Source organism: Ovis canadensis, chromosome 8 (assembly GCF_042477335.2).
Source record: "Ovis canadensis isolate MfBH-ARS-UI-01 breed Bighorn chromosome 8, ARS-UI_OviCan_v2, whole genome shotgun sequence".
Taxonomy (NCBI): Eukaryota; Metazoa; Chordata; class Mammalia; order Artiodactyla; family Bovidae; genus Ovis; species Ovis canadensis.
In genome coordinates, this window is record NC_091252.1 from 79263614 (window position 1) to 79289629 (window position 26016).

At 41.0% G+C, this 26016-nt stretch overlaps 1 protein-coding gene across 9 annotated transcripts in view; it reads left to right on the top strand.

The window, feature by feature from the left end:
* The window catches only part of PHACTR2 (phosphatase and actin regulator 2), a 294919-nt gene that overhangs the window by 230198 nt on the left and 38705 nt on the right, over nucleotides 1–26016 (top strand). For 4 of the 9 annotated variants that reach the window (XR_011258654.1, XM_069598592.1, XM_069598594.1 and 1 more), the window contains exons 3-6: nucleotides 2750–2830; nucleotides 7638–7796; nucleotides 17367–17895; nucleotides 25350–25534. Coding sequence is in view for 7 of the 9 variants with exons in the window: in XM_069598592.1 (XP_069454693.1) it covers nucleotides 2750–2830; nucleotides 7638–7796; nucleotides 17367–17895; nucleotides 25350–25534 (954 nt within the window). In the remaining 2 variants the exon portion in view is untranslated. Of the gene's footprint in view, nucleotides 1–2749; nucleotides 2831–7637; nucleotides 7797–13249; nucleotides 13490–17366; nucleotides 17896–25349; nucleotides 25535–26016 lie in introns of all 9 variants that reach the window. The other 5 variants (XR_011258655.1, XM_069598593.1, XM_069598597.1 and 2 more) reach the window with 2 other exon arrangements.

Genomic DNA, 26016 nt, shown 5'->3' on the forward strand with positions numbered 1-26016 from the left:
AGCTTTTAAAGATACCTGAAGCAGAGATTGGGCTTCCCAGGTGACTCTAGTGGTCACCTGCCAATGCAAGAGACCCAAGAGACTTGGGTTCAATCCTTGGGTCAGGAAGATCCCCTGGAGGAGGACTTCGCAGCCCACTCTAGTACTCTTGCCTGGAGAATCCCCGTGGACAGAGGAGCCTGGTGGACTACAGTCCATGGGGTTGCAAAGAGCCAGCCGTGGCTGAAGTACGCATGCACAAACAGAGATTACAGAATGGCCTTCATTAATGATCCAGGATCACCCCATATTTGAGCTGGATGGGCTGTCTGTCCTTTAGCGGCCATTGAATCGCATCCCTCAGTTTGCAGCTAATGGATCAAAGCCTTGGAACCTGAAGAGTTCCCAGCATCATACAACTGGCCGTGGAAGTTCTGGAACTAGAATCCAGGACTTCTGACAACTATTTTGGGTTTTAGGGCACTTTATCGAAGCAGCAAACACAGTGAGAAGCTCTGTTTCCTAAGAACCAGGGACAGACAGCCACAATGACTGTTCTGTATCAGCAGTGCCCTCGCTTTCCCAGGATGTGGCCTCATCCGTGTCCAGTGGCACCTGCAGCCTCGAGCTTCCTGCACACAGCTGGGCGGGAGGGAGGGCATGATCAGGGCCCACCCCCCAAAAGTGGGGGCTGAGACCTTGGCTGCAAGAGGTCTTCGACCCCTTGGAGCCCCAGTCAAGCATGAATGGATGGTACCATCCTCAGGAGACTGCAGTGGCGAGGGTCTTGCTGAACCCTGCTTTGTCTGGGCAGGGCCCCAGCATAACTGTGGGGGGTGGCATTTGGCTTCCTGTGCTGAAGGGAGTTCTCTCCTCTTTGACAAAAGCTTGAACCCACTGAAGCTACATTTAAGTAACAGCACTCTTTTTTTACAAACAAGAGCTCCCACTACTCCTGCTGGCCCCCACACCCAATTAACTTTGTTCTGTTGAAACTGCCAACGTTCCAGTGAGCTGTTGTCCATCTGTTTCTGGAAGGGATGTTAGAGGGTGGGTGAGTGAGCTAAAGGAAGGAGGGCGAATTCTTTGTGTGTCTTCATGTGAAGCAATGAGATGTTCATTATCATTCTTTTGACTTTTTATTCATTCACTCATTCATTTCCTCATTTGTTTACACCTTGATTCTGCGCCAGCCCAAAAAAGTTCGGCAAAACTTAGAACAAAGAGCACATATGCTCTAAATAAAATGTAAATGAAGTGAGGTCCCTAAGAAGGAGGAAACAGAATTCATCCATGAATTGCCATATGAAATCGGTGGTATAGATCAAGCTTTACTCTGACTTTTCTGGCAACCAGGATACACAATTCCTAGTTATCAGAAAGGAGAAAAACATTCCGGTTTCTTCAAAAGATGCTCAGTGTAGCTCTTCTGGGGTTCATGTCATTGCTTAATACAAAGCTGCTGATCCAAGGCACCCCTGGCTCCCTCCCCACTCCCTCCCCAGTGTCCTAGCTTCAGGCCACCTGGAGCACCCCCAAAAGGCATGTTATTAGTGTCATTACGAGCTCTGTTTGTGTGTGCTAAGGATGGCATAGGGTGCTGCAGTTCATGGGGTCGCAAAGAGTTGGACACAACTGAGCAACTGAACTGAACTGATGGCGTAGGGTAATGGGGGTTCTGGTTGGGTCTTGAAATTATATTGTCCAGGGTGACTTCAGGAGTTACAGATTACAAGGCCAGGAGTAGAAATTTTAGGGAGAGTCAAAATCTAGTCCTGCTGTGGCTACCCACTCTCCACCAATGAACCTTTCCTTCTCCCCTAAAGAGCCCTGGCTTGACCCCTGCTCTGGCCCTTTTTTGAGTGCCAAGGTGCTTTCTTGAACAGGGCATCTGGAGGAAATAGAGTATGGCAGAATGCACTGTGAGGAATGTTGATTCAAAGAATTCATAGATGGTTCGACCCTGCGTTAACTTGACACACCTTCTTGGCCCCTGAAAGTGGGGACTGCAGCTAGTGGTTATATGACATGTAAGGTTTAGGGACTAACACTATAAACATAGGGTGACTACTACTGAAGTCTCATCCTGAGCTCCTAAGCTCCATTCTGAAGTTGCACCAGGAATTTAGATTTCTTCCTGAAGAAGAATCACTGTTGAGTTTCCTGTCCCGTTACATTCTGTGAAAGCATGAATTGACTCCATCCTCCCAAAACTTGGTATTTGTCAGGGAATACGCCAGAATACTCTAGAACTTGTGAGTATGGCAGGGAAAAGAATTACATAAATGTCGGACTTCTGTAATAGACGGTGTGAGAAAGAAAAGACTAGGAAAGTGGACCTTCTGTCTGGGATTCAGATGAGTTACCTGTATGTCTACTGAAAGTTTGTTTTCATGTAAGCATGCATATCCTCTGTATTCATTGTCCATTCATAAAAGCCTATGTTTTAGAATGCATTAAGAAAGGAATATTTCAAAGTGGGAAGTAGCTTTGGTGCTCCGTACTTGATTTGAGGTAATGTGCCTGAATTCTAGGCCAAATACCATCATTTGGAAGACAAGACACAGCGACTGGGCTTCAGATCGTCAGCTCGGGTCATTTGCCCATCCTGATTATGTTGATTCCATTCACGTGGTTTGTGGGGCAACTAGAAAAACTGGGGTCTGAGCCCTCAAGTGAACAGAATGAATATACTCAATTCTAGTTGGAATGTTTTTCATAATTATTTTAAGCAATGAAGATTCTTACTTGTGCTTATTCTTTTTAAAAGTATTAGAAAGGAAGATTTCTACAAGACAAAGTAGAGAGGAGCTGATAAGAAGGGGAGTTCTTAAGGAATTGCCTGATCAAGGTGAGGAAATTAATCATACATTTAAAGTAATTTGATCCTTCATTCTTTGATCTTTCTTTCTTTCATTTTCTTTTGAAATTTAAGATGATCATGGTCTTTGGGAGATAAAGTACGACAATCTGAGAATCTTGCTTTAATTCAGACAGCCTTTGTGGGCTGCATGGTATCTAAGGTATTCTGAAGAAGAAATTCAATGAACTTTTTGGTGAGTCCTTCACCATGTGTCATCCTAAACCTAAAGCTTAACAAAGCTTCTCTGTGGCAGGAGATACAGACAAGATACAAATGCTTACCTGATTCATGCTCTGTTCTTGAGCTTCAGTCTGTCTCTACAGGTAAACTCAATTGTTTGAGTAAATGCAAAGTTTTAGCTCAAAGTTTTAACTCATGCCTTTTGGTTTCTTAAGTCTACCAGTAAAAGAAAAAAGACATGATAAACAGACCTCTTGTCCTTTATACTCTATAATACACTCATGTACATTCAATAAGGCATGAATGGGCAGATTACATTAGTCTGCTTTATGCATCTCTCAAGTAATTTTCCCAGCTTTGTTCTCTTTTCATTTCTTCGAATCTGCCTCACCTTTTCACTAACAATTATTATTTCCAAGTATTTTATCCCCTACATCTAATCTTCTTCCCTTTATCCCTCTATCCTCCCAAGGGGTAATCTTGCTCAAAAAGACAAGGATTAGATAGAAACTGAGATAGACCCTCAAAGGAAGATACCGAGATTGGTTATTTCTCCAAATAAATAATAGTGAATAATCGTCATTGCTCCCACTACTATAAAACTTACGGAAATTTTTGTTGCAACATTGTTGGTTTACCTCATGCCTTCCTCACTTCATCCTCTGAATGCTTACTGAGGTAAAATATTATTGTTGTGCTTTTATGGGCACAAATAAAGTGCTATTAATTTAGAATCAAAACAATAGTACTCCTCTTTTCCTAAAATATGTTCCTTGCAAAGAGCTTAACGTCTTTTGGTATTCACTATTCGTAAATCCAAATGACATGATATTCAACATATGAATATTCTAGAAGAAGCTAAGAGATGCTTTCCTATTTTATTCCTGCTTTAAAGAAAACAGGGAAGTCCTGAATAAATAATGCCATTTTTCTTGAGCCCTCAAAATTTTAGGTATTTTTCTTATTATACTTCTCTCACTCTATTTTGGACTCGGACAGTAAAGAATCCGCCTGTCATATGGGAGACCTGGGTTTGATTCCTGGGTTCGGAAGTTCCCCTGGAGAAGGGAACAGCTACCCACTCCAGCATTCTGGCCTGGAAAATTCCTTGGCCTATACCATGGGGTTGCAAAGAGTCAGACACAACTGAGTGACTTTCACTTTCACTTCATTTTATGAATGAACTTTTAAGTAGCCCCTAATTTTCTGTTAACCTTGAAGCTATTCATTGTCTGCCTAGGGCTTTTAGAAATAAAAAATGTACATCCTTAATATTTTTGTGCTTGAAGGTGGACTTGCAGTATCAAAGTCTGCCTCCTCTCTTATCTCCCTGGAAAAGGCAGAGAAATTACATGTCCACTGAAAACTCCGTGTTGGGTGATCACCATTACAGGATGGGCCACTGCGCTGGTTTGGTAACCTTTATTTGGAAACCTTTTAAAGGAAGAAAAAGAAGTGGAAAAATTTATGACCAGAACTGTTAATGAATATTAAACATAGAGACTAAAGGTCTCTTTTTTTATCCATTTAAAATTATAGCTAGAAAAGCATTTACTTTTTCTAAAAACAAGTGGCTTAAGGAAATGCTTAGTATTGCTTGGTTTTTATTTTGCCTAATCTGTTAAGCTATTTGCAAGATAGATTGCAATTTCGTTTACTTATTTTCCGGAAGTCTAACTCTGTTCAGTCTTTTTATTTAATGTTTGCAGACTGAACATTATAAGTTTCAAATCATAAAATAACAAACATGCTTAAGCTTTAAACCTAAGCATGGTGTAATAGGTTTAATGTTTGGGAAGTCATCAATTACTGAATTTTACTTTCTACTTTTTGTGTGCCCCTATATAGAACTACATAAATTACCTAATACTTAGAAGTTCCCAGTGAGGCTTATTGTAAATAGACTCCTTTCCCCCACCCCCCCACCCCCACCCCCGTTTCAGCCAGGGGCTGTAGAAAATAGTTTTTTGTCATTTTTCCAAAAGCAGTTATCTTGAGAATTTCAGTCTGTTTTCAGCCCTAGCCAGAGACCGGAAACTGCTGTGCTTGGTGACAACCTGCTCTCTTCTGCCAGTCAAGGTTCATTCTTTCCTTGATGTTCTTGACCTTGCCTTAGCTCTTGACAGTGCTTGTCAGTTATGCCCTTTATTCGGTCAGCCAAATAGACTTTTAAAGTACCGCCAACTACCCTGGGTTTGACCTCGTCCCATTCCACCCCATACCCTTACTCCCAGCTATTATTATTCCTCTTAGATGACCTTTTTTTATACCAAAATCTAACTTCAATCTAAAAATTCAGTGATTGGTCTTCTCTCCTGAGAAGTCCATGGTCTAATCCAAGTTTAGTCATCTTCTGGTTCTTACCTTTCTTTTCCCTTAGCTTTAACCTGAAGGCATGCAGATGTTTTTGTCTGCATACCAGCCTCTTTTCCTTTTCTCCTGGGATGCCTTTTTTAATGAGTCACTTATCTTCTGTTCATGATTTTCTTCTTGTCTCTGTTCCTCTGTTAACTGTATCCCCAAAGAACCTGTTTACCTGAAAGAGGGAAACCCCTCAAAGGCTCTCTTGCTTCTTATTTAACCACTTATTTCTGTATGCTTTATCTCTTGGTTTACTTTAAGCTTAGGACTCTTGTCTGAGTTTTCTCCTTTCTTTGCATACAAATGCTCCTGTAAGACATCTTACTATAACTGGCAGCCTGGCTCAGGACTTTCTTTAATTCTAAGACAACACAAAAAACTAGAAAACCTTTTCAGTACACACACTAGTTAATTAACTTTAGTTCTCCTCTGTTTTTCTTCTTGAATTCCATATTTATTACAAACATGGCTCATTTTTCTATTATTGCCTATACTTTAGCTTTATTTCATACAAATATCTCAGTAAGTATCTTTATACATTACTGACCATTTCTCTTTATCATGTGCTAATCCAGTTTCTTCTTATGCCACAGTTGTTTAATTTTCTCTCTAGCATTTTTGTTCTGAATTTTAAAAATTAGTTATTTAATCTACTAAAGAATTTTTAATGTAATATGGTTAAAATAGAATTAAATTGTCGTTAACATGATTTCAGCATGTTTGTATTACTAGGAAAGTCATAGAAAACAAAAATAAATTTGTATTTGAGTTACCTAAAAACTGAGGATTTTTTATATAAAGAGATGGTTTTCTATTCTGTCTGGGATTTTCCATTCTTAGATTATTTATTGTTTTGAATCCAATACCTGAACATTATATTGTGTCTCCCCTCCCTCTTTTTTTAATAGTAAATTTCTTGGGATTCAGTAATAAGAACCAAGGATCTTTTCTTTTTGATTTGTCATATAGTCTTTTAAAAATTATTACCTTAGTTTTATTGACATAGTTAAGATTTACTTGCAATAACATTGCCAGTTATCTATTTTAGTTTTATACAAGTATCAGATTATAGATGCTTAGAAGTTACATGACTGAAGGACAATTATTTGTTCATTTTAAATATGATTGCATTATATGTATTTTACTTGTTAAAAATGCCATATTTGTTTTTGTCAAAAAGGCCAGTGGATTTTATTGTTGAGCCAAAGCAATTCAATCATATTTAAAGAAAAATTAGGAGATGGTCATTCTGTTCAGAATAATTGCCAAAGTAAAATTAATCAAACTTGCCTAAAATTAGCTCTAATTATACATTTCTTCAAGTTTGCTAAGTAAAAATAGTATCATTAATTTTTTTTCCAATGGTAGCACAGCTTCTTAAAATTTTCCTGGTATGAACTAGTGTTAAATTTTCAAGCATCACTGAATTAAGAGTTTCAGCAAAATCTCTCTTACTTTAGAAACTCCTAGAAATGTATAAACATTCATGGGTGTTAAATTAATTATTTATGGTTTAGATAACATTAAATTTTAATTTCAGTTGTGATTTTAAAAAAAATTCCCTCTAATTGCTTTTTTCTTAACATTTTTTTCTTAATGTTTTCAAATTATTATTGACCCAACTTAAAGACTTTTTGGCCAGCAATATACAACAATTCCCTGAGTACATTTTAATATTTCCATAAATAAAAAAATGAAAATACAGTTAGCCTTACTGACATCTTTCCCTAAGTAGAGCGGAGGGTATACTACTGTGTAAAGTTAACGTGTCTTGGATATAATATTCTGAAGACAGTGGTGCTTGGAAATGTTCATGTCTCCCACTAATCGTTTGTATGTGTGATTGCTTTTCATGTTATTTGTGTATTTGCATTCACCTTGTGTTTTTGGTGCTTGTTAAAAATGTTTATTCCATTTTTCAGATTCCTCCTTTTATCGTTCAGTTTCTGAATGACAAAGAGACTCCCAAGTGTGACTTCAACCAAAACTAAGCCCAAGAAGAGAGGGACTCTCCTGTCCAGGGATATTTTATAATTAGGCTAATCATTCCTGTCTTGAGATGGCATCTGAATACCCCCTCCATAGCTACTTTCCCCCAACACTAAGAACTTGCTGGCTCTTTCATTTGAATGAATTATTCAGTAAAACATGGTGAAAATAGTCCAGAATGTATTTGGTTCCCAGTACCTGAAAAACTGGGGGTTAAGAAAGCCGTCAGAGTTAGACATCTAGGTGTTTCTCTCCCCATTTGTAGATGGAGATGTAACAGTTAACTTTGAAAATTCAAACGGGCACATGATACCCATCGGAGAGGAATCTACCCGAGAGGAAAATGTAGTAAGATCTGAAGAAGGTAATGGCTCTGTAGCTGAAAAAGGACCACCTCTGGAGGAAAAGGCAGAAGATAAGAAAGGTAAAATCAAGAGAAACCCCACAATTCTTTTACAGCTCAAAGTTGAGAAGCAGGTCTTGGGCTCCACATAGTGACCCTGAGACCAATAGAGAGGAGTTCTATAAATACAAGGAGAGAAATGATAACTAGCAAAGAGAAATGGGATGGTTTCCTCAGGTAGATACATACATTTTATTAGCACATCATTTAATGTTTTATTAAAGAGGGCTAATTAATGGTAAGAATCAGAAGTGGTGGCTTCTTCTATCGTTAGAGGTGTCTGGGAATGTTATCCTTTCATCAGGAGTTTTTTCTCAGTATCTTCTTTTAAAAAAAAAAAGCCAGCAGTCTGAACCTTTCTCTGCAGGTTACTTGACAGTTATAGCAGCTTAGCTTGGAGGAATAGCAAAACAAGATGGCTCACTCAGCCCAGCACCACCTCTTCAGAAGTGGGAGCTTGGCTGGTAGCATCCACACACCCAACACTGTAGTTCTGATCCAGGCTCAGACATTTCTGGGAGGCCAGGAATGGTTCCCAGTAATGCCAGGGATCTGGATTGCTGGAGTGGCCATAGCCTCTGCCCCATGATTTGTCTATGCTGTTGGAAATTTTAAAATATGCCAGAAACGATTATGCCATTCCCAGAAGCTTTCTTTTGAAACCTTGGTTTCCTGTGTGAAATACTGTGGTAAATTACAGAACTGCAAAATACATGTCTGTCAGAGACCCCCAGAACATTCACAGGTTCCTGGGCACTGACAGAGACTGCATTATCCATACCACATCTATCACAGCTGCAGGAATCCCCAAGCCTCTTATGCAAGCCTGAACTGAAATGCCCAGTGGAACAGTTTAGATGATTTCCTGCTACATATAAATGAATCGTCAGGAAGTAGGCTAGTTTTCCATAATGTCTCTTTCTGAGTTGGATGGCAAAAATTTGTCAGACCTAATCTGAACTTTCTAGGCGTTTTGAAGACTCTTAGAAACTGCTGGAAGGAAATTTCTCTTCCTCTGTTCTTGACCCAGATCCTCCAAAGACAAAGGGAATGAAAGAACATTTGACAGATGTTATAATTTAAGATCATGTCCTCGGGTAGTCCATAGCACCTTATTATTTGCATGTAAATTAGCCTTTAAAGTTTTTAGAAGCCTCTATTAATAACCTGTTGAAAATTATTTTGCTTTATTCAGTATTAAGTATGGTGCTCATGGAGCTTTACTTTAGTCTTTCTGTTGAACAACTTTGGTTATGCTTAAGAATACTGATTATAAGAAATTACTAGTGTTTTTAGTGATACGATTCCTGGAAAATAAAAGCAAAACAGACCTGAATAGATTTTAAGAGTATTTAAGTGAAAGCATTAGTGCAGTCATTTCATTTTTTTTACTTTTATCTTTTTTTTTTTCAGTCCAACTGTCCTGTCTCACCACACTGTTAAATTTCAGATCCACCTGTGGTTTTGCCCTGGTCCAGCCTTTTCACATTCAAGGATCACATCCTTCATTGTGTAACAGAGCTATCTCTAGTGCTTGCCTTGTCCATGTGGAGTATCAGTCAGTGGACTGGACAGGCTTCAAAGGACGTGTTTCCTTTATCAGCATAATAAAAAGTTGCTGACAGTTTTATGTTAATTAAACCCTCAGGCCTGGACGTTCCAAAAAGATGGCAGACTTCATAGGTTCATGGATATTTGAGAGATGTTTTTGTTTTCCTATTTTTTATTTTGGACTAGTACATTCTGTTCGTTTTGGTCAAATATAAGTTCCGAGATAGCATCATGCTTTGGCTGGTCTGTACATGAGGAGATGAAAATGCTGGTCTTGCTACCACAGCCCTAGTAAGACAGAGGAGCCTCCCTTTTCACTGTGTGGACAGTGTCCCCACCGAAGCCATGCTGAGTGAGGAGAAGCCATGCTGAGTGAGGAGAAGCCATTTGCTGACACTGAAAGGAATATCAGTCCTAACCAACATCACAGAGTATCATGTTAAATAGAAAATATCTTTTAAACAAACAATTCATTGCTCTGGAAAGACAGCATTTAATTCTAAAATATATATATATATAGCTTAAGAGTCACTCTTATCTCTGTTCCTCTTCTGATCTCACTTCTTATGTGAGCTTACTGCTGTGCAAATCCACCTTCCCATGTTCTCAGTTTATCCTTTATTTGGGGGTTCAGTGTTCCCCTTCCTTTTGCATTAAATCAGCTTATCCATGAGCTTCATTTTACCTGTTAATTGGTTATATTTGCAAAACTAGTGCCAACCTGGATGCTTGTGTATCTTTTTAAGACAGCATATTGACATTTTAATATTTGAAATACCTGCATCAAAGAGAACAAACAAATGGCAAATGACCTTTACCCTACTCTGTGGGTAGGTTCTACTTAGGACTCATGGTATTTCTGGGGCTCCCAAGAGGCTCCCAAGTGCCCAATTCTGGAGTTGGAGCAGTGCGGCCTTTTCTGCCTATCGCTGGAGACTTTTCCCGTAAGCCTTCTGGGCCTGTTAGTCTCTCATTATTCCTTCTCAATAAATATATAAGAGGCAGAAAAACTGATCTGCAATCTGTTAAATATAGCATGGTATTAAATATGAGAAATCAGAAAAAGTATCAGATATTATTTCTATTGAGTTGTTGTAGGGCTTTCCGTGAAGTAACAGGTCACATGTGTGCAGTTGTTCCCCACGTGAGCATGAAGATGTTGGCCACAGGGGCCAATCAAAGAGCACAGTGAATGTGAGAGACATCCTTGCCTTCAAGCAGATCGTGGCCTCTATGGAGACCAGCATGTATACAGGCCACTGCAGTGCAAGATGCAAAGTGCTCTGGGAGACCTGAGGACAGCAAGCCAGGGAGCTTGCAAGGTACCAAATAGGATCTTAGAGGAAGATATTTCCAAACGGAGACCTGGAGGAGACCAGAAGGAAGCAGTCAGGTGAAGTAGGGAGTTGGGGGCAGAAGGGCATTCTAGGCAAGATGCAGGCTGCCTGCAGTGTTGTTAAACTTGACTCTCGATGTGGTGGAAGGAGGCAAACCTGGAAGTGTAGCAGTCAGCCACTCGCCTCCAGACCATTGTTGTGACATGTAGTATCCTCATCAAGCCAGAGAGCACAGGCAGCCCTTTCTTAACCTCCTCTTGAAAACATACTCCTCTCCGCCATCTGTCTTTTCTTCCGATCATATGGTAATAGTAAAAAATACTTCCTGACTTATGTTCATTGTCTCCCAGATACAAGAGTTTGCTCCCTCCTGATGTGTGTGTTAATATCTGTCAGCTGATCGGGCACATTCACTGAATAGACATAATGTTTTGAGCATCATGCTTGATGGGATGTAACACTTCAGACAAAAGGAGGTCATGATTTAGTCAGAAAAGCATACTGTTTGCATGCATGCGCACGCATACACACACGCACCCGTTAGGAATCCCCGCAGAATAAACATAAACATTGGCTACCTGGCAAACACACACAGATAATTGATAGAACTTACAGAGGAAGGAGGGTGGACTGTGCTTCTCCAAGAGTGGCCAGAAATTTTGTGTAGTGAGTACATTCTCAATCCAGGAGGGGTTGTCATTCCCAACTGTCATAGAGTGAACCATCTCCTTCTCAAACCCAGTAGCTGGAGAACTTTAGAATTTGAAAACCTTCAGGCAGATCTAAAAAAGATCCCCCAGTAATATGGCATAAAGGCAGAAAATAAGAGATGCGAGGGTTGTAGCAAGAGACAATTAAGGGACCAAATGCGCAGATCACTATTTCTGGCTCTCAGTCTGGACGGTGCTCTTATAGGACTGGATTATCATGCAGGAGGCTAAAGGTGCAAAGATGTATTGAAAGAACCGTCCTCTACCCTGAATCAAAAGACTAGCAAGTCAATGGGTATTTGTAAGTTTTACATTAAGATGTTTTCAGTGACTGTCAACTCATCTCTTTCTCAGCCCCGACTAACACTTGGTGATGCACTGGTTTGCCGGTTCAGACCAGGTGGGTTAGGAGAGCCATTCCTGTGTTAAAGACTCTTAGCAGCTTAGTTGAGGAGTCGAGATGTGTAAACAGAAAGGCAGACATACAAAGGAGCCTCTGATAAATGTTGACTGAGGAGCTCAGACTATGTGTACAGTTAAGTTCATATGCAGGAGGGCTCCATGTGGGCTGTTGTGATGGGTGGGTTTCATGGCTGAGGAAAGGTAGAAGAAAAGTTTTGTCCATTACTTACTGCACTTTAAATCACTTTTATGATAGTTATACATGGATTGATGGGGATGTAGAAAAGAGGGGAGGAGTCCCACTTCACATGTACTGGGGTGAGCAATGAAACGAAAGAGATAATAAAATAAGATGCATTTCAATATTAAAATCCTTTCTTGGTCATTTACTAATAGAACAACATCTTCAGTAAAGGCTTAGTCTTGTCTTAACACTGTCTTACGTTTTCTGTTGTGCTCCACTTTTAAAGAAATGCTGCTTAGCTCTTTGGACCCAAACTGTATTTTAATTTTAATTAGTCACAATGAGAAAAGATAAGGATATGAAAATATGAATGAACATTCAGCGTCTCCACTTTTTAAAATGACAGACTGATACTCCTCTAGTTATGCAAAATCTTACACGAGGCTTCTATTTGTAGGTGTGATTTTTTTTTTTAATGAATTTTAACCTTTATTTTTTCAAACTTGTTACTTGTGTTTACATGACAAAACAAGTTTGGTGTTGTTTTTTTTTTTTCTTTTGGATTCTGCACCCTCCACTACCTACAGTTGTGACACTGTTTGAAAAGGTCAGAGGAAGTTAGAGTAAAACAGGAAGCTGCCCGAGTACACTGGGAGAGCTTGAGAAAAATTCAATAGCAGAAAATAGTTTATTCTTTGGTGCATTGTGTTTCCTGTACCAGATTCTAGAGAGTCTCCCTTCGCTTAAAAAATAATTGATTTTTTTGACCACAGTGAGACAGACACAGGGCACACATCCCTTTCAAGTTGATGGGGATTTTTCTCCCGAGAAAGTCCCTCAGTGGAGGGTAACCTTGAGCCCAGCCGCAGCTGTGCAGTCAGCCCTCACCCCATGGCGGTATGTGTAATGCACTGATCTGCCACTCCTTGGGCCCTTCAGTTTCTTTGAAAATTTAGCACTCATACCCACATCATCGTCGAGCAACCCCCCATCCAGGTGTCAGCCCCTGATGGTGGACATTTATACTCACCATAGACCTCATCACAGTCACTTGTGCAACTCTTGTTTTATCACAGGAGTGATGAAGGGACCTAGAGAACACACCCCAGGTTGGTTTTCAGCCTTTGATGCCCTTTACCCCAACCTTCAGCCTCTCTGGTGCAGAAGCCCCGCTGGTTCCCAGGGCTAAGCAGCCACGTGTTTGTATCACTGTCGCCCTGTGCCTCGCTCCTTCCATCTGTATGGTGTGTGTCTGTATCAGTCTGCTTCTGTTCACTTTCTCATTTGTAGAGAACACTGAAAACCACTCTGAAACACCGGCAACTCCTGCTCCACCTCCTCCAGCTCTTCCTAAGCCTAAACCCAAACCTAAGCCCAAAAAAACACCTGCGCCTCCAAAAGGGGCCACTGCTGGGGCCAGCCCCAAGGGTGACGAAGTGCCTCCTATTAAAAAAAACACCAAGGCTCCTGGTAAGCAGGTCCCCGTCCCACCACCCAAGCCAGCAGGCCGAAATGCAACCCGAGAGGCTGGTGAGTATGCCCTCTGTGGGGCTGAGTCTAGGGTGCTTGGCTCTGGGGTGGGTTCACTGCTTCTTCTAGGAACGATAGTCTTTTTGGTGTCTGGCGTCTTTGGATGTAACACCAGCAGATCCAGTTGTAACACAGAATGCCCTGGAGATTCCTTTGTTGCTGTCTCTACCAGGTGGATCTGTTCACCTCATTAGGTTTAGGGTGAACAGATGTCTTTCTTCCTGAGTCTCCGCTATCTGCACAAAACCCAGCAGAAGGATACAGGGAGTTGTCTGCCTGATGAGTAGCGATGATATGATCTGACATTAGTGCCTTCTCAGGGTGCCACTCGTAGTAAAGGACCCACCTGCCAGTGCCAGAGACATAAGAGAGGTGGGTTTGATCCCTGGGTTGGGAAGATCCCCTGGAGGAGGGCATGGCAACCCACTCCAGTATTCTTGTCTGGAGAATCCCATGGACAGGGGAGCCTGACAGGCTATAGTCCATAGGGTCAACAAAGAGTTGGACCTGACCGAAGCGACTTAGCATGCACGATCTGACATTATGGAAATTTCGACTGGCCTGCCTATTGAGTTTATGGGTGGCTCTTTGGCTTGAGTTTTTTCTTTCAAAACATCTCAAGTTTGCACATTAAAACACGACACATCTTTGACATATTTGCTGGATCTTAATGTCTTAAATCTTATAGTCATCTTTCTAATGAGAAAGGGCTCACATCACTTACTTGCTCCACCCCTCCCCCACTCTCTACTGAAGTCACAACTGCTCAACAGAGTTGGACGTTACATGCTCAGTGTCCGCTTCCTGACCCCATAAACTTCAACATGTTACAAGGGGTGCGGTTGCAAGCTGCCACTGCAGATCACCAGGGGATGTTTGGGTGATTCCGTCACTTCATGTCGTGTGTGTCCAGCTTTCCCTTCCATGTCAGATGTGCTTAATGCAAAGTGCAGTCAGCATTCTAGTAAAGTGGAATGAAGAAGCCTCCCCTGTCATCCAGCTTTTAAAAGGATATTAATCCAAATACATACGCTGAGCGGCTTTTTCCCATCACATGCATAAAAGTTATCCATGTTAGAAGGTCTGCTGTGCCTGGCAAACCTTATTCTCCTTAAAATCAGCAGCCACTTTCTCAAAATCAACTACCACGATATGCCTTGGTGTTGATCTTTCCCCATGATAATTTATACCCATAATGCTCAGGTTCAGGGAATGGCTTAGGTGACAGTATAACAGAACTCACTGTAAATAGGTTGCTTTCTGCCAGTGTTCCTGTTGTCCACCTTTGACCTGGCTTGCCTGGGTCTCTTCTAATAAGCTCTGAAATGAACATCTCAGAATGCTGTGCCTGCAGGGCCTACAGGCCATTTTCTCAGGGACCAGCTGCCATCACACATCAGCGTCCGCTCCTGTTGGTGTCTATGTGTATCACCCAGACTACCTAGCACGCCCCAGGACAAATGCTTCAAGTGAGGCTGTTGCTGATTTATTTCCTGAAGAGAAGCCCGAAAGTCCTATCCCATTTCTGGGCATGAAGACCCACCTCCCCACGCCCCACACAGCAGCAGCTCACGATAGACTTGGCTTGTCCTCTGTTACTTCAGGAGAGATTTTGAGTTATTTCCAGGTATTTTATTTGAAGACTAATTTATTAACTCAGGATGTTCTTAAGAGCAAAGTACAGTCATGTTATCTACTGTATTAAAAGAGGCCCAACTGGCCCTTAGTGTGAACAAGAAGGTTGCTGTTCTCAGGGTTATCAAAGAGAAACAGGATTGCCTTGAAGTATACCAAGCCCAGCGTGTGAAGATCCATTTATTGAATGTCAGTCATGCTCCTTCTGAATCCTACTCATATTCCATTTGTAACCATCTGGAACTTTCTACTTGGTAACTTTGCTTTATTTGAGTAATGTTGACATTTCGGAAAAGTTATTTCAAATGTAACTCCCGATTTATAGTCAGAAGTTTTATACTGTTTCAAAAAATCTGTTGGTTCAGATTCTTCCTGTGTTACTAAGTTAGTTAGTCCTCCAGATCACCAGATACAGGTTAGCACATTCACCTGCTTTGCTAGTAAAGTAACATCTCATATGTTTTTCTTTCTCGTTGTTATACACTGTGTTAACAACAGAAATATTTAACCCAGAAGAGGTAGCATTTCATTTTTAATTGTAGCCATAATTCAGTGTAACTTGAGCAACACTTCAGCAAAATCCTCATTTTAGGAGATGGTCAAAGAGAAATATATTAACATGGTGTAAATTTGCACACTAGGCTTAAAAATTCTTTTTTCTTAAGCAAGGCTGAAGTTAACTTTGCTGTTAGAAAAGAAAGAACTTTTTAAAAGAAAAAATAATTAGAACTGATGTGTAGAAGAAATTCTGTTCAACTTATCTAAGACCTAACTGAACATGATTGGACAGACAGCAAGTCTTTAGCATCTTGGTTGTGAAAGATAAATTTCAACTGTACTTAGACTCCAGGAGTGTGCTTCCTATGTTTGTCCAATAAGCAAGTGAAGATTGTTTATTTCAAAGAAACATTGACAAGCCCTGACACGGGGGAGGAGAATTCTTGTAATTACAGGTATCTAAAACAATAAAGCCCTCAAGCCACAGAGACTTGTTTTAAGCCTGCATCTTTACACACACACAGTAAGACTGGCTTTTCTCGGTAGGTCAGAGTTGGTAGAGTCATACATCTCATTGTCTATTCCTTTATTTGTTCTTCTCCTGACCCTCCCAATTGGCTTCAGTAAAGTTATAACCAGAGGTAAGTTACAATAAATAACATCTGTGTGCAGTGTGGGTTGGCTCCACAATCTAACAAGATTTTTCTAATTTTTCTGTGGAAGATAGTTTGATCCCTCAGGAAAAAGAGGGAATGTACAGCCTTGTCACAGAAGAAGCAATTAAGGGAAATGCATTGATCATAAAGGTCATGAAATACTAGTTTAAATGTATTTCTATGATATAAAGAAAAAGAGGGTTAAATTTTATTTTCCCTGAAAATGGTTTGGCTGAAGGCAGTTCTGTCCAGAAGTAGACCAACGTGCCATGGCCATGATCATGACCCTGACTGTCCTCCTTCTAGGAACATAAGTAGTTTCAGAAGATCTGAGAATGATACTCCTTCCTTTCAGTTTATTCAAACACTACCCATTAACACATTTTTGGCTTAAAAAAAAAAAAGACTGTTTTCTGCCTCTTGATGTTTTGAAAGGGACTTGTCTTTCGTATGCGACCATGTGTTTTGTTTTTTTTTTCCTTTGCCCCATCACCCCTGCACGATGAAGAGATAGGGCAGCGTGGCAAGCGTCTGTCTCTAGCCACCGGGGAGAGCTGGTTTGGAGTTCGCTCTTTTAGCAGTAAGATGAGTAAATTTGCTTTTGGCCAGAAAGGAGCAGGTGGTATATACACCAGCCTCTTCTGAGTGTGGGCTGCTCTGTTCCCAGAAAGGCATCATAGAATGTGTATAGTTTGTGATGAGAGGAAGCTTGTACTATGCCCAGGTAGCTGCTGGTGTCTTGTCCTCTCCACACTATAATGTCCCTTCTTTGGAGCATACAGAGACTTTTTCAGGTGACCATAGGGCAAAGAGGTGAGGCATTCTCTTTGGCTCAGCTAAAGACTGGAGGAGGGAGAAGACCTTGTACCTTAGGGTTTGACCTCAAGCATGACTTGCTCCCTTCTAGGTTGGGGCAGGGAGGGGCCAGAAAACCAGACCATTGTTATCATTTACCTGTTTTCCTTAATGCATTTATTCAGAGTTTTAGAGTTTAAAGGGAACAGTATCATTGGCAATTACAACTCGGTTATTTGTTTTTAAAATGTGTTCTCTTCTTGGACTCTTAATGCAAAATCTCTCTGCTTCAGCTGGTTCCTCTCATTCAAGAAAAACAACTGGCTCCAAAGCATCAGCTTCACCGTCTACTTCCTCCACCTCATCTCGTCCCAAAGCTTCCAAGGAGACAGTTTCTAGCAAAACGGGGACAGTGGGAATCACAAAGGGCAAGAAGAAAACTGGCAAGCAGCCAACGTCTCGACTGTCCTCAGAGGCAACCACTTCTGGCACATCTGACCTTAAAGGGGAGCCTTCGGAGGCCAGGTTGGAGAGTCTCACCCCTGAGCAGACTGTCCCTGGGGCCGAGGAGCAGACCACAGGCAAACCCAAGTCCGCAGTCCCTCCGCCCCCGGTGACTCCAGCGCCTCCCACCCCCGCCCCTTCTCTCCCTCTGGAGGAGCAGAGCGCTGTGGCCTCGGACACCCCTGTCGTCCTGATTAGCAATGGAGCCGACCTCCCTGCCTTAGACCCAGGTCAGCTTCTCTGGACTGAAGAGGTGACAGACAGAAGCACTGTCCACTCAGGCACTGGCATAAGTATTAGCAGAGAAAATGGAAAATGGTGAGTTGGGGCAAAAACCCCATATTCTGTCCATGTTACTATGCAGCTGGGAACTAAAGATCACTAACTCACTCTACTGGCAATGAAGGAACTTACTTTGGTTTCTTTTATAATGTAATCTAGTTAATGTTAGCTAAGCACACCTGTAATCCAATCATCGATTTATTTTTCTAACTGAAGTACAGCTGATTTCCAATGTTAGTTTCAGGAGTACTGCAAAGTGATTCATATATATATATATATATGTATGTATGTGTGTGTGTGTGTGTGTGTGTATACATTGTTTCTCAGATTTTTTTCCCTTATATGTTGAAAGATATTGAATATATTTCCCTGTGGTGTATAAATAGGCCCTTGTTGCTTATCTCTTTTATATATGGCAGTGTTATATACTACCATATATAACACTGTCTGCTTGGAAGTAGTCTGTTAATCCCAAACTCTTAATTTATCCCTCCCTCCCCCTGCTATTCCCTTTGGTAACCATAGGTTTGTTTTCTCTGTGAGTCTATTTCTGTTTTATAAATAAGTTCATTTGTTTCATTTGTTTAGATTCCATATATAAATGATATCATGATATTTGTGTTTGTCTGACTTAGCCTGATAATCTCTAGGTCCAACCATGTTGCTGCCAATGGCATTATTTCATTCTTTTTCTGACTGAGTACTGTTCGCTCATATATATAGATAGATGTGTACCGCATCTTCTTTACCCATTCATCTGTTGATGAACATTTAGGTTGTGTCCCTGCCTTGGCTATTGTAAATAGTGCTGCTGTGAGCATTGGGGCGCATGAGTCTTGATTTTTCATAGCCCTGCCCCAGGATTGCCAGGGGCTGCTGGAGACAGTGGTCCTACTGACAGATAGACTTCAGACCTGTGGCTTCAAGAACAGTTAGAGTCTGCTTCATCAGCACTTAGCAGTCCTTTTTCTCTTTCCTAAACAGTTTCCTCCTCTTAGTGATTATTTTAGATCTTTACCACCAGTGTCCAGATTGCTCCACCCACTCCTGAAAGCCATCTTCATTTCAACAAGTTGCTTAGCATTCTCCATCTCCAAGAAAATAAAGAGGATCAGAAAAGAACTCTTTTCCAACTCCTTTTCCTCCAACCTTAGAGTGATTATCTTTCTTGCTTTCTCAGTCCCCAACCCAGTTTAAGTGTTATCCTTTCTGAAGCCTTTTGATATTCATCCAGACAAAATTGGCTATTACATCTACTCTGACAGTGCTTTTTTTCTCCCAACTGTGAGGCAGAACTGGGCTTCCCTGGTGACTCAGTGGTAAAGAACCTGCCTTCCAGGAAGATCCCCTGGAAAAGGGCATGGCTACCCACTCCAGCATTCTTGCCTGGAGAATCCCATGGACAGAGGAGCCAGGTGGACTACAGTCTACAGGGTCACAAAGAGTCGAACACTACTGAAGTGACTTAGCATGTACACACGCCAGTGGAGGAGATGCAGGTTCGAGCCCTGGGTTGGGACGATCCCCTGGAGTAGAAAATGGCAACCTACTCCAGTATTCTTGCTTGGATAATCCCATGTTTAGAGGAGCTACAGTCCATGGGGTCGCAATAGTCGGACATGACTTAGCAACAAACAACAACATGAGACAGAACTAACCACTGTGTCTTATTTGCTTCTTATCTGCAGCAACCAGTACAAAATCTGGTATGACATAGGTATGACATCATCCAGTTTCCCAAGCCAGAATTCATCATAGGGTGCTCATTCTCCTCTGCTTTCCAGATCTAATCACTCACAAAGTCCTATAAATTTTCTACTTAAAGATCAATAAGACACGTTAGCTCTCCTGTCCCTTGAGTATGAGAAGACTGTCAGAGTGTAGTAGATGTTATTGCCAATTCTGTCTGGGAAAGCCCTGGAGCTCTTATATCCAGTCTCTTTCTTCTAAGAATAATATACAAATTCACTCTTTGTTTAATTTACTATTTCTCCTTTCAAAAAGACTTTGTCATGTTATACTTTAAAAAAATTGTACATTAATTAAATTGATTTGGATCAAGAGACTCAAGTATCAACTTTAATTATTTAATTGCTAATAATGTTGACCTTCATCTACTGAATACTTATTTGATGTCAGGAACTGCCAGTTATTTAATTCACATCCTTTTCTCCTGAAGTATTTCTGTTTAATAGATGAAAAAATTGATGCCAAAAAAGATAAGAGAGTTTGCCCAAGATCACCCAAGTAGGAAGTGACAGGATGCAAACCCAGAGCTGCACATCAAATTCAGTGCTCTGTTGTTCAGTAACTAAGTCATGTCCGACTCTTTGTGACCCCATGGACTACAGCACATCAGGCTTCCCTGTCCTTCACTATCTCCCAGAGATTGTTCAAACTCATGTCCATTGAGTTGATGATGTTGATGATGCCATCCAACTGTCTCTTCCTCTGTTGCCCGCTTCTCCTCCTACCCTCAATCTTTTGCAGAATCAGGGTCTTTACCAGTGAGTCAGCTCTTCGCATCAGGTGGCCAAAGTACTGGAGCTTCAGCTTCAGCATCAGTCCTTCCAGTGAATACTCAGAGTTGATTTCTTTTAGTATTGACTGATTTGATCTCCTTGCTGTCCAAGGGACTCTCAGGAGTCTTCTCCAGCACCACAGTTTGAAAGCATCAATTCTTTGGTGCTCAAGCCTTCTTTATGGTCCAACTCTCACATCCATTCATGACTATGGAATTTCATAAGTTTCCAAACCCTTGCTTCTACTTCTTTTGCAGGTTCTTTTGTGTTTGTTTCTATCATTTTGAGTACTATCATTCAAAAGAAAGCCAAGGGAAGATACATAAATGTTAATGTACAATTTTTTTTATATTTTAATAAATGATACGAAAAAGAATATATTGAATTCTTATGCTGTCCTGAATACTTCCAGCCCAGAGCAGATGTCTTCATTTAATTATTAGTATTTGCTAACATCAGCATCAATTCCAGTCTTTAGAACAGAACAGTCATTTGACTGTATATTTTTTGCTTGCCTTCTATGTGCCAGGCAATATATAAAGCACCAAAGATAAAAAAGTGGGCAAGGCATTATAATTAAGATTAGTTTTTACCTGGGCTTCCGTGGCAGTCCAGTGGTTAAGATCTGCCCTTCCATAACAGGGGCTGTGGGTTTGATCCCTAGTCAGGGAACTAAGATCCTACATGCCATGGTGCATGGCCCCCCCCCAAAAAAAAAAAGATTAAAAAAAAACCCAAAAAAAACAAGATTAGTTTTTACCAAAATAATTAGGGAAGAAGATTGAATACATGGATTCACTATTCAGTATATAAAAGAACAAGATATAAAATATGAAATAATTCCTCGGATAGTCTCAAGCGCTGAGAAAGCCCATTTCCAAAGGTGACCTGATTCTGTCCAGCTCACTAGCAGAATCATTTTAGGAAGGGCACTATACAGTGCTAAGCTTCATGCTGGAGGCTTAATATCCATCTTTAGCCTGAGTACTTGGAGGACTGACAGACAAGAGAGGTGAGGATCTCTGCTCCATTTCCACTGGGACTGTGATCAGAGGGAGTGAGCTGAGAACATCATTAGACCACAAGGTATTTAGAATAGAGTTTCCTGTCAGTCAGGGTAACTATAATGCTTTCCTAGAAGAGGGCATGGAGATTTTCTTCTCTGTACATTCTTCAAAATTAAAAATTTAAATTACAGTTCATCCCACAGGGACAGTTTGTGTTTGCTTTTGAGTTAATGAGCTTGGAGTAAGTAGTCTCTCAAATTTCCTTCCAAATACTTTCTTCCGTTTTTAAGTGGAGATGTGAATTAGAATTTCTGGCTCTTCATCTCTTTCTGTACTTAGAACTCTCCCTCAGTTATGTTTAGCCAACGAATGTATGAAAATTCTGTCATTTTATGAAGAGGCTTTTGTTGGGAATGCAAATGTGAACACTTTAAAGAAGACAAGTGGCCCTGTGTAAAAACACCTACTTTTATTCACATAGTGCAGACTAGTAACTATTTGGTAGATTTCTGTTTGTTGGTAGGTTCTTTAGTAGTGTATAATTCTGGTGTAATGTAAAGCAGAAACTAATACATCCATTTGAAGCCCATATCCAAATGAGATTCAACTCTTTTATCCACAAACATTTATAGAGTTCACTGTATTTTACAGTGTGCCCAAGAAATGTAGGAGTAAAATAAGAGCCAGGTCATGAATTGAATGATAAAAATTTAGAGTAAAATATTTAGCTTTAAATTAAATATAATATATAATATATCAACATATTATTAGGTATGAATTAAAATATAACATCACATTTGATAGGTAGACTGTGAATCTTAATAACATAACATTTGATAGAGTTTTGAGTCTGGGTTGTAGACTGGACTTGCCACCTTGTTTGGGCAGCTCGTTCATGGCATTATTGGGTTCCATGAACTATACATTACCTGCCATCCTTATACTATAGAACATAGGTCTCCCCTCCACACAGGCCCATGGCCTGTTAGGAACCAGGCCACACAGCAGGTGGTGAGCAGTAGGTGAAGCCAAAACCATCTCCCACTTCGATTCATGGAAAAACTGTCTTCTGTGAAATTGGTCCCTGCTGCCAAAAAAGTTGGGGACTGCTGCTGTAGAACAATGGTTAAGTTGTCAATGTAGGCAGAAGTCTTTAAAAACTGCAAAGCAGTATAAAACGCAAATGATAAGATTAAAATAATAATCAGTATCATGATAAATTAATGAACAGTGATATGAGCAAATACTAGGACTCATTCCTGAGGTAGCTTTGTTCTGCTTCTCAGAATGTGTTAATAGTTGGCATATCTTTTTAATGTGCTTCAGTCACCTACAGTGGCAGACTCTCCAAGCAAGAATGGCCTCCAGTGGCAGTACACTAGAAATCCAGACTGTGAAAAAGTTTTTCCACAAAATAAATCTTCTCGTATTTAAAGTGAGATTTCATACTTTGGAAGCAATGTGGTAGTTTCTCAGAAAATTAAACATAAGATTACTGTATGATTCCACAATTCTACTTCTGTGTGTGTGTGCTAACCCGCTTCAGTTGTGTCTGACTCTTTGCGACCCTGTGGACTGTAGCCTGCCAGGCTCCTCTTTCCATGGGATTGTCCAGGCAAGAATACTGGAGTGGGTTGCCATGCCCTCCTGCAGAGGATCTTGCTGACTCAGGGCTCAAATTCACGTCTCTTGCACTGAAGGTGGATTCTTTATTGGCGAGTCACTGGAGAAGCCCTCTTCTGTGCATATAACCAAAAAATTTGAAAGCAGGTACTCAAACAGATATTTATACACCAATGTCCATAGATGTGGGAAGATCCCCTGGAGTAGGTAATGGCAACCCACTCCAGTATTTTTGCCTGGAAAATCCCATGGACAGAGGAGCCTGGTGGGCTACAGTCCATGGGCTCGCAAAGAGTCAGACATGACTGAGCGCCTGAGCACACACACACATCCATAGCTGCATCATTCACAACAACCAGAAGGTAGAAACAACCCGCATGTCCATAGAATGATGAACTGATAAACAAAATGTGACATATACATGCAGTGGAACACTAAGCGGCTTTGAAAAGGACGGAAATCCTGACACATGCTACAACATGCAGGAACTTTTAAGACATCCAAAGTGAGTGTAAGTCAGACACAAAAGGACAAGTGTTGCATAATTTCACGTAAAGAAGCACCAAAGACAGTCAGATTTATAGAGACAGAAGGTGGTTGCCATGAGTTAAGGGAGGAGGAATGGACACTTAACTGTTCAGTGGGTACAGAGTTTGAGTTTGGGAAGATGAAAAACTCTGGAGATGGATGTTGGTGACAGTTGCACAACAGTATAAATACACTTAATGCCACTGAACTAAACACTTCAAAATGGTTAAAATGGTAAATTTTATGCTTTATGTATTTTATGCAATTAAAGAGCTACTACTACTGGTTCACTCAGTCGTGTCCGACTCTTTGTGGACTGTAGCCTACCAAGCTCCTCTGTCCATGGGATTCTCCAGGCAAGAATACTGGAGTGGGTTGCCATTTCCTTCTCAAATTTCATATTTCCTCACTTGAAAATAAGAATTTTTGGCTGTTGGATTTTCCTAATAAGTTTAAAGTTGACTATTTCAGGCTTATCAACCGCAAAGTAGGATTTTCAATACCTTAGAGTCTGACAAAGCGTACCTGTTTTTATCATTCAAACAACTATTTAAAAAAATTTTTTTGCAGTGTGAACCACAAGCACATGTTTTGCACTAAATGGTCGTTCAGAAGTGTGACATCCAAATTTGGATTCTTTTTATATCAGAAAGCAGTGTGGGGAGCTTCTGTATCTTAAAATGAAGATTGCATTGTTTCTGATGTGATATGTTTTAGATGTAAAGTATTTTTAAAATTCTAGTCTGTGAAATTGGCGAGCTTTGTTATCGAGCTAAATAATAGAAGGTCGTTGCATCCTTACATATCATCTTTCTTCTAGAGAGGCCACTTAGCTTTCACATTTTCCATCTTGTATTGTTAATATAATCGTCAGTTCAGTTCAGTTACTCAGTCATGTCTGACGCTTTGCAACCCCATGTATCGCAGCACACCAGGCCTCCCTGTCCATCACCAACTCCCGGAGTTTACCCAAACCCATGTCCGTTGAGTCGGTGATGCCATCCAGCCATCTCATCCTCTGTCATCCCCTTCTCCTCCTGCCCCAATCCTTCCCAGCATCTTATGGTAATGTTACTATCATATAATATGACAGACAGTTTTATAAATGGAGAAATTGAAGCACAAGGAAGATATATAGTTTTTGACAGTACACTGGCTGTGATGAAAAAATAGGATTAATTCACATAGCAGTTGAAGAAGATGTACGTTTCTGTGGCAGGAGCCTTCTAGGTGCTGGGCTGTAAAACAAGATGAGTCCTCCTTGTCAAGGAACTTTGCAGGGTTGGGGAGGCAGACTGAGATGCATGTGCTAAGTGCGCCAGTGGGGTGGGTGTCAGGTCACCATGGGAGCAGGGAGAGGGAGGCAAGGAACTAGTTTGATGGGCAGTGAAATATTCCTCAGAGAGTTAGTCTCTAACCTAGACCAGGAAGGATAAGTCAGTTACAGACTCAAGAAAAAGTACATAGTCAAATATCCAAGCGCTTCTGGCTCATTGTTCTTTCCACTGAACCTCCCTAAGGCTAGGGAAAAATACATTTTCAAAATTCAGTTTTCCAGTATTCACATACTAAATGTATTGGTCACTACCTGGTCAATCCTTTTCTTTTGCCAGATGAGACTAAAACCTTGAGAATTAAGGACGGCAGTACTGTTGCCCTGTTTCAGCGACTTTAGCTGGCTGGTGTCTGCTTTCTCCTTTCACAGCCCAAAGGATGCTTATGAAACTAGAGCTCTGTCTCCTGTGTTGGTATCTTGCTCGAGGGTTGCTCTGAGCTTCACACCACCCCCATGTGTCTGTGCCTTTCATAGCTTCACCACCAAAGACGAGCTGGGGAAGGCAGCACCTCGGCTCCTGACTCCTGGGCTGATGGGAGAATCTTCAGAGGACGAAGGCCAAAGGGAATACCAGGCCAATGATTCCGACTCTGACGGACCTATCTTGTACACCGATGACGACGACGATGAAGATGAGGACGAGGACGGCAGTGGAGAAAGTAAGACTTTTCAAGAGGGAGGGAGGGAGGGAAGTCCACGGTGGCCAGAAGCAGGTGCATTCTGAAAAAACAAAAGCGTCATCAGGAACCAGACACCTGATGCTTGCTTTCCCCTCATCTGCCCTTCTCAGATGAGAAATGTTTATCTTCCGAAGTTTAAGTATAGATGACAGACCTTTCTGAAAGATGATTCCACAGGGCAGAGGGGTGAGGGAGACAGTCTATGAGGCCAGTATGACTATTTGAACTTGTCTAAAAAGTCAGACAACAGAGGCCTTTCTCAGGTTGGTCCGAGATGACCCTTCTACCCTGGGACCTTTCCTGAATAATGAGCATCAGCGGGGATTTGCTGGATTACTCATGGGAGGTGTTTGAGAATTTCACTCACTTTTATACTGTGGTTTAAAATGAGGAATGAGTCAAGAATGACTAATACCTTTTAAGAACTAAAAGCAGTCACTCAGTCATAATAATATAATGGT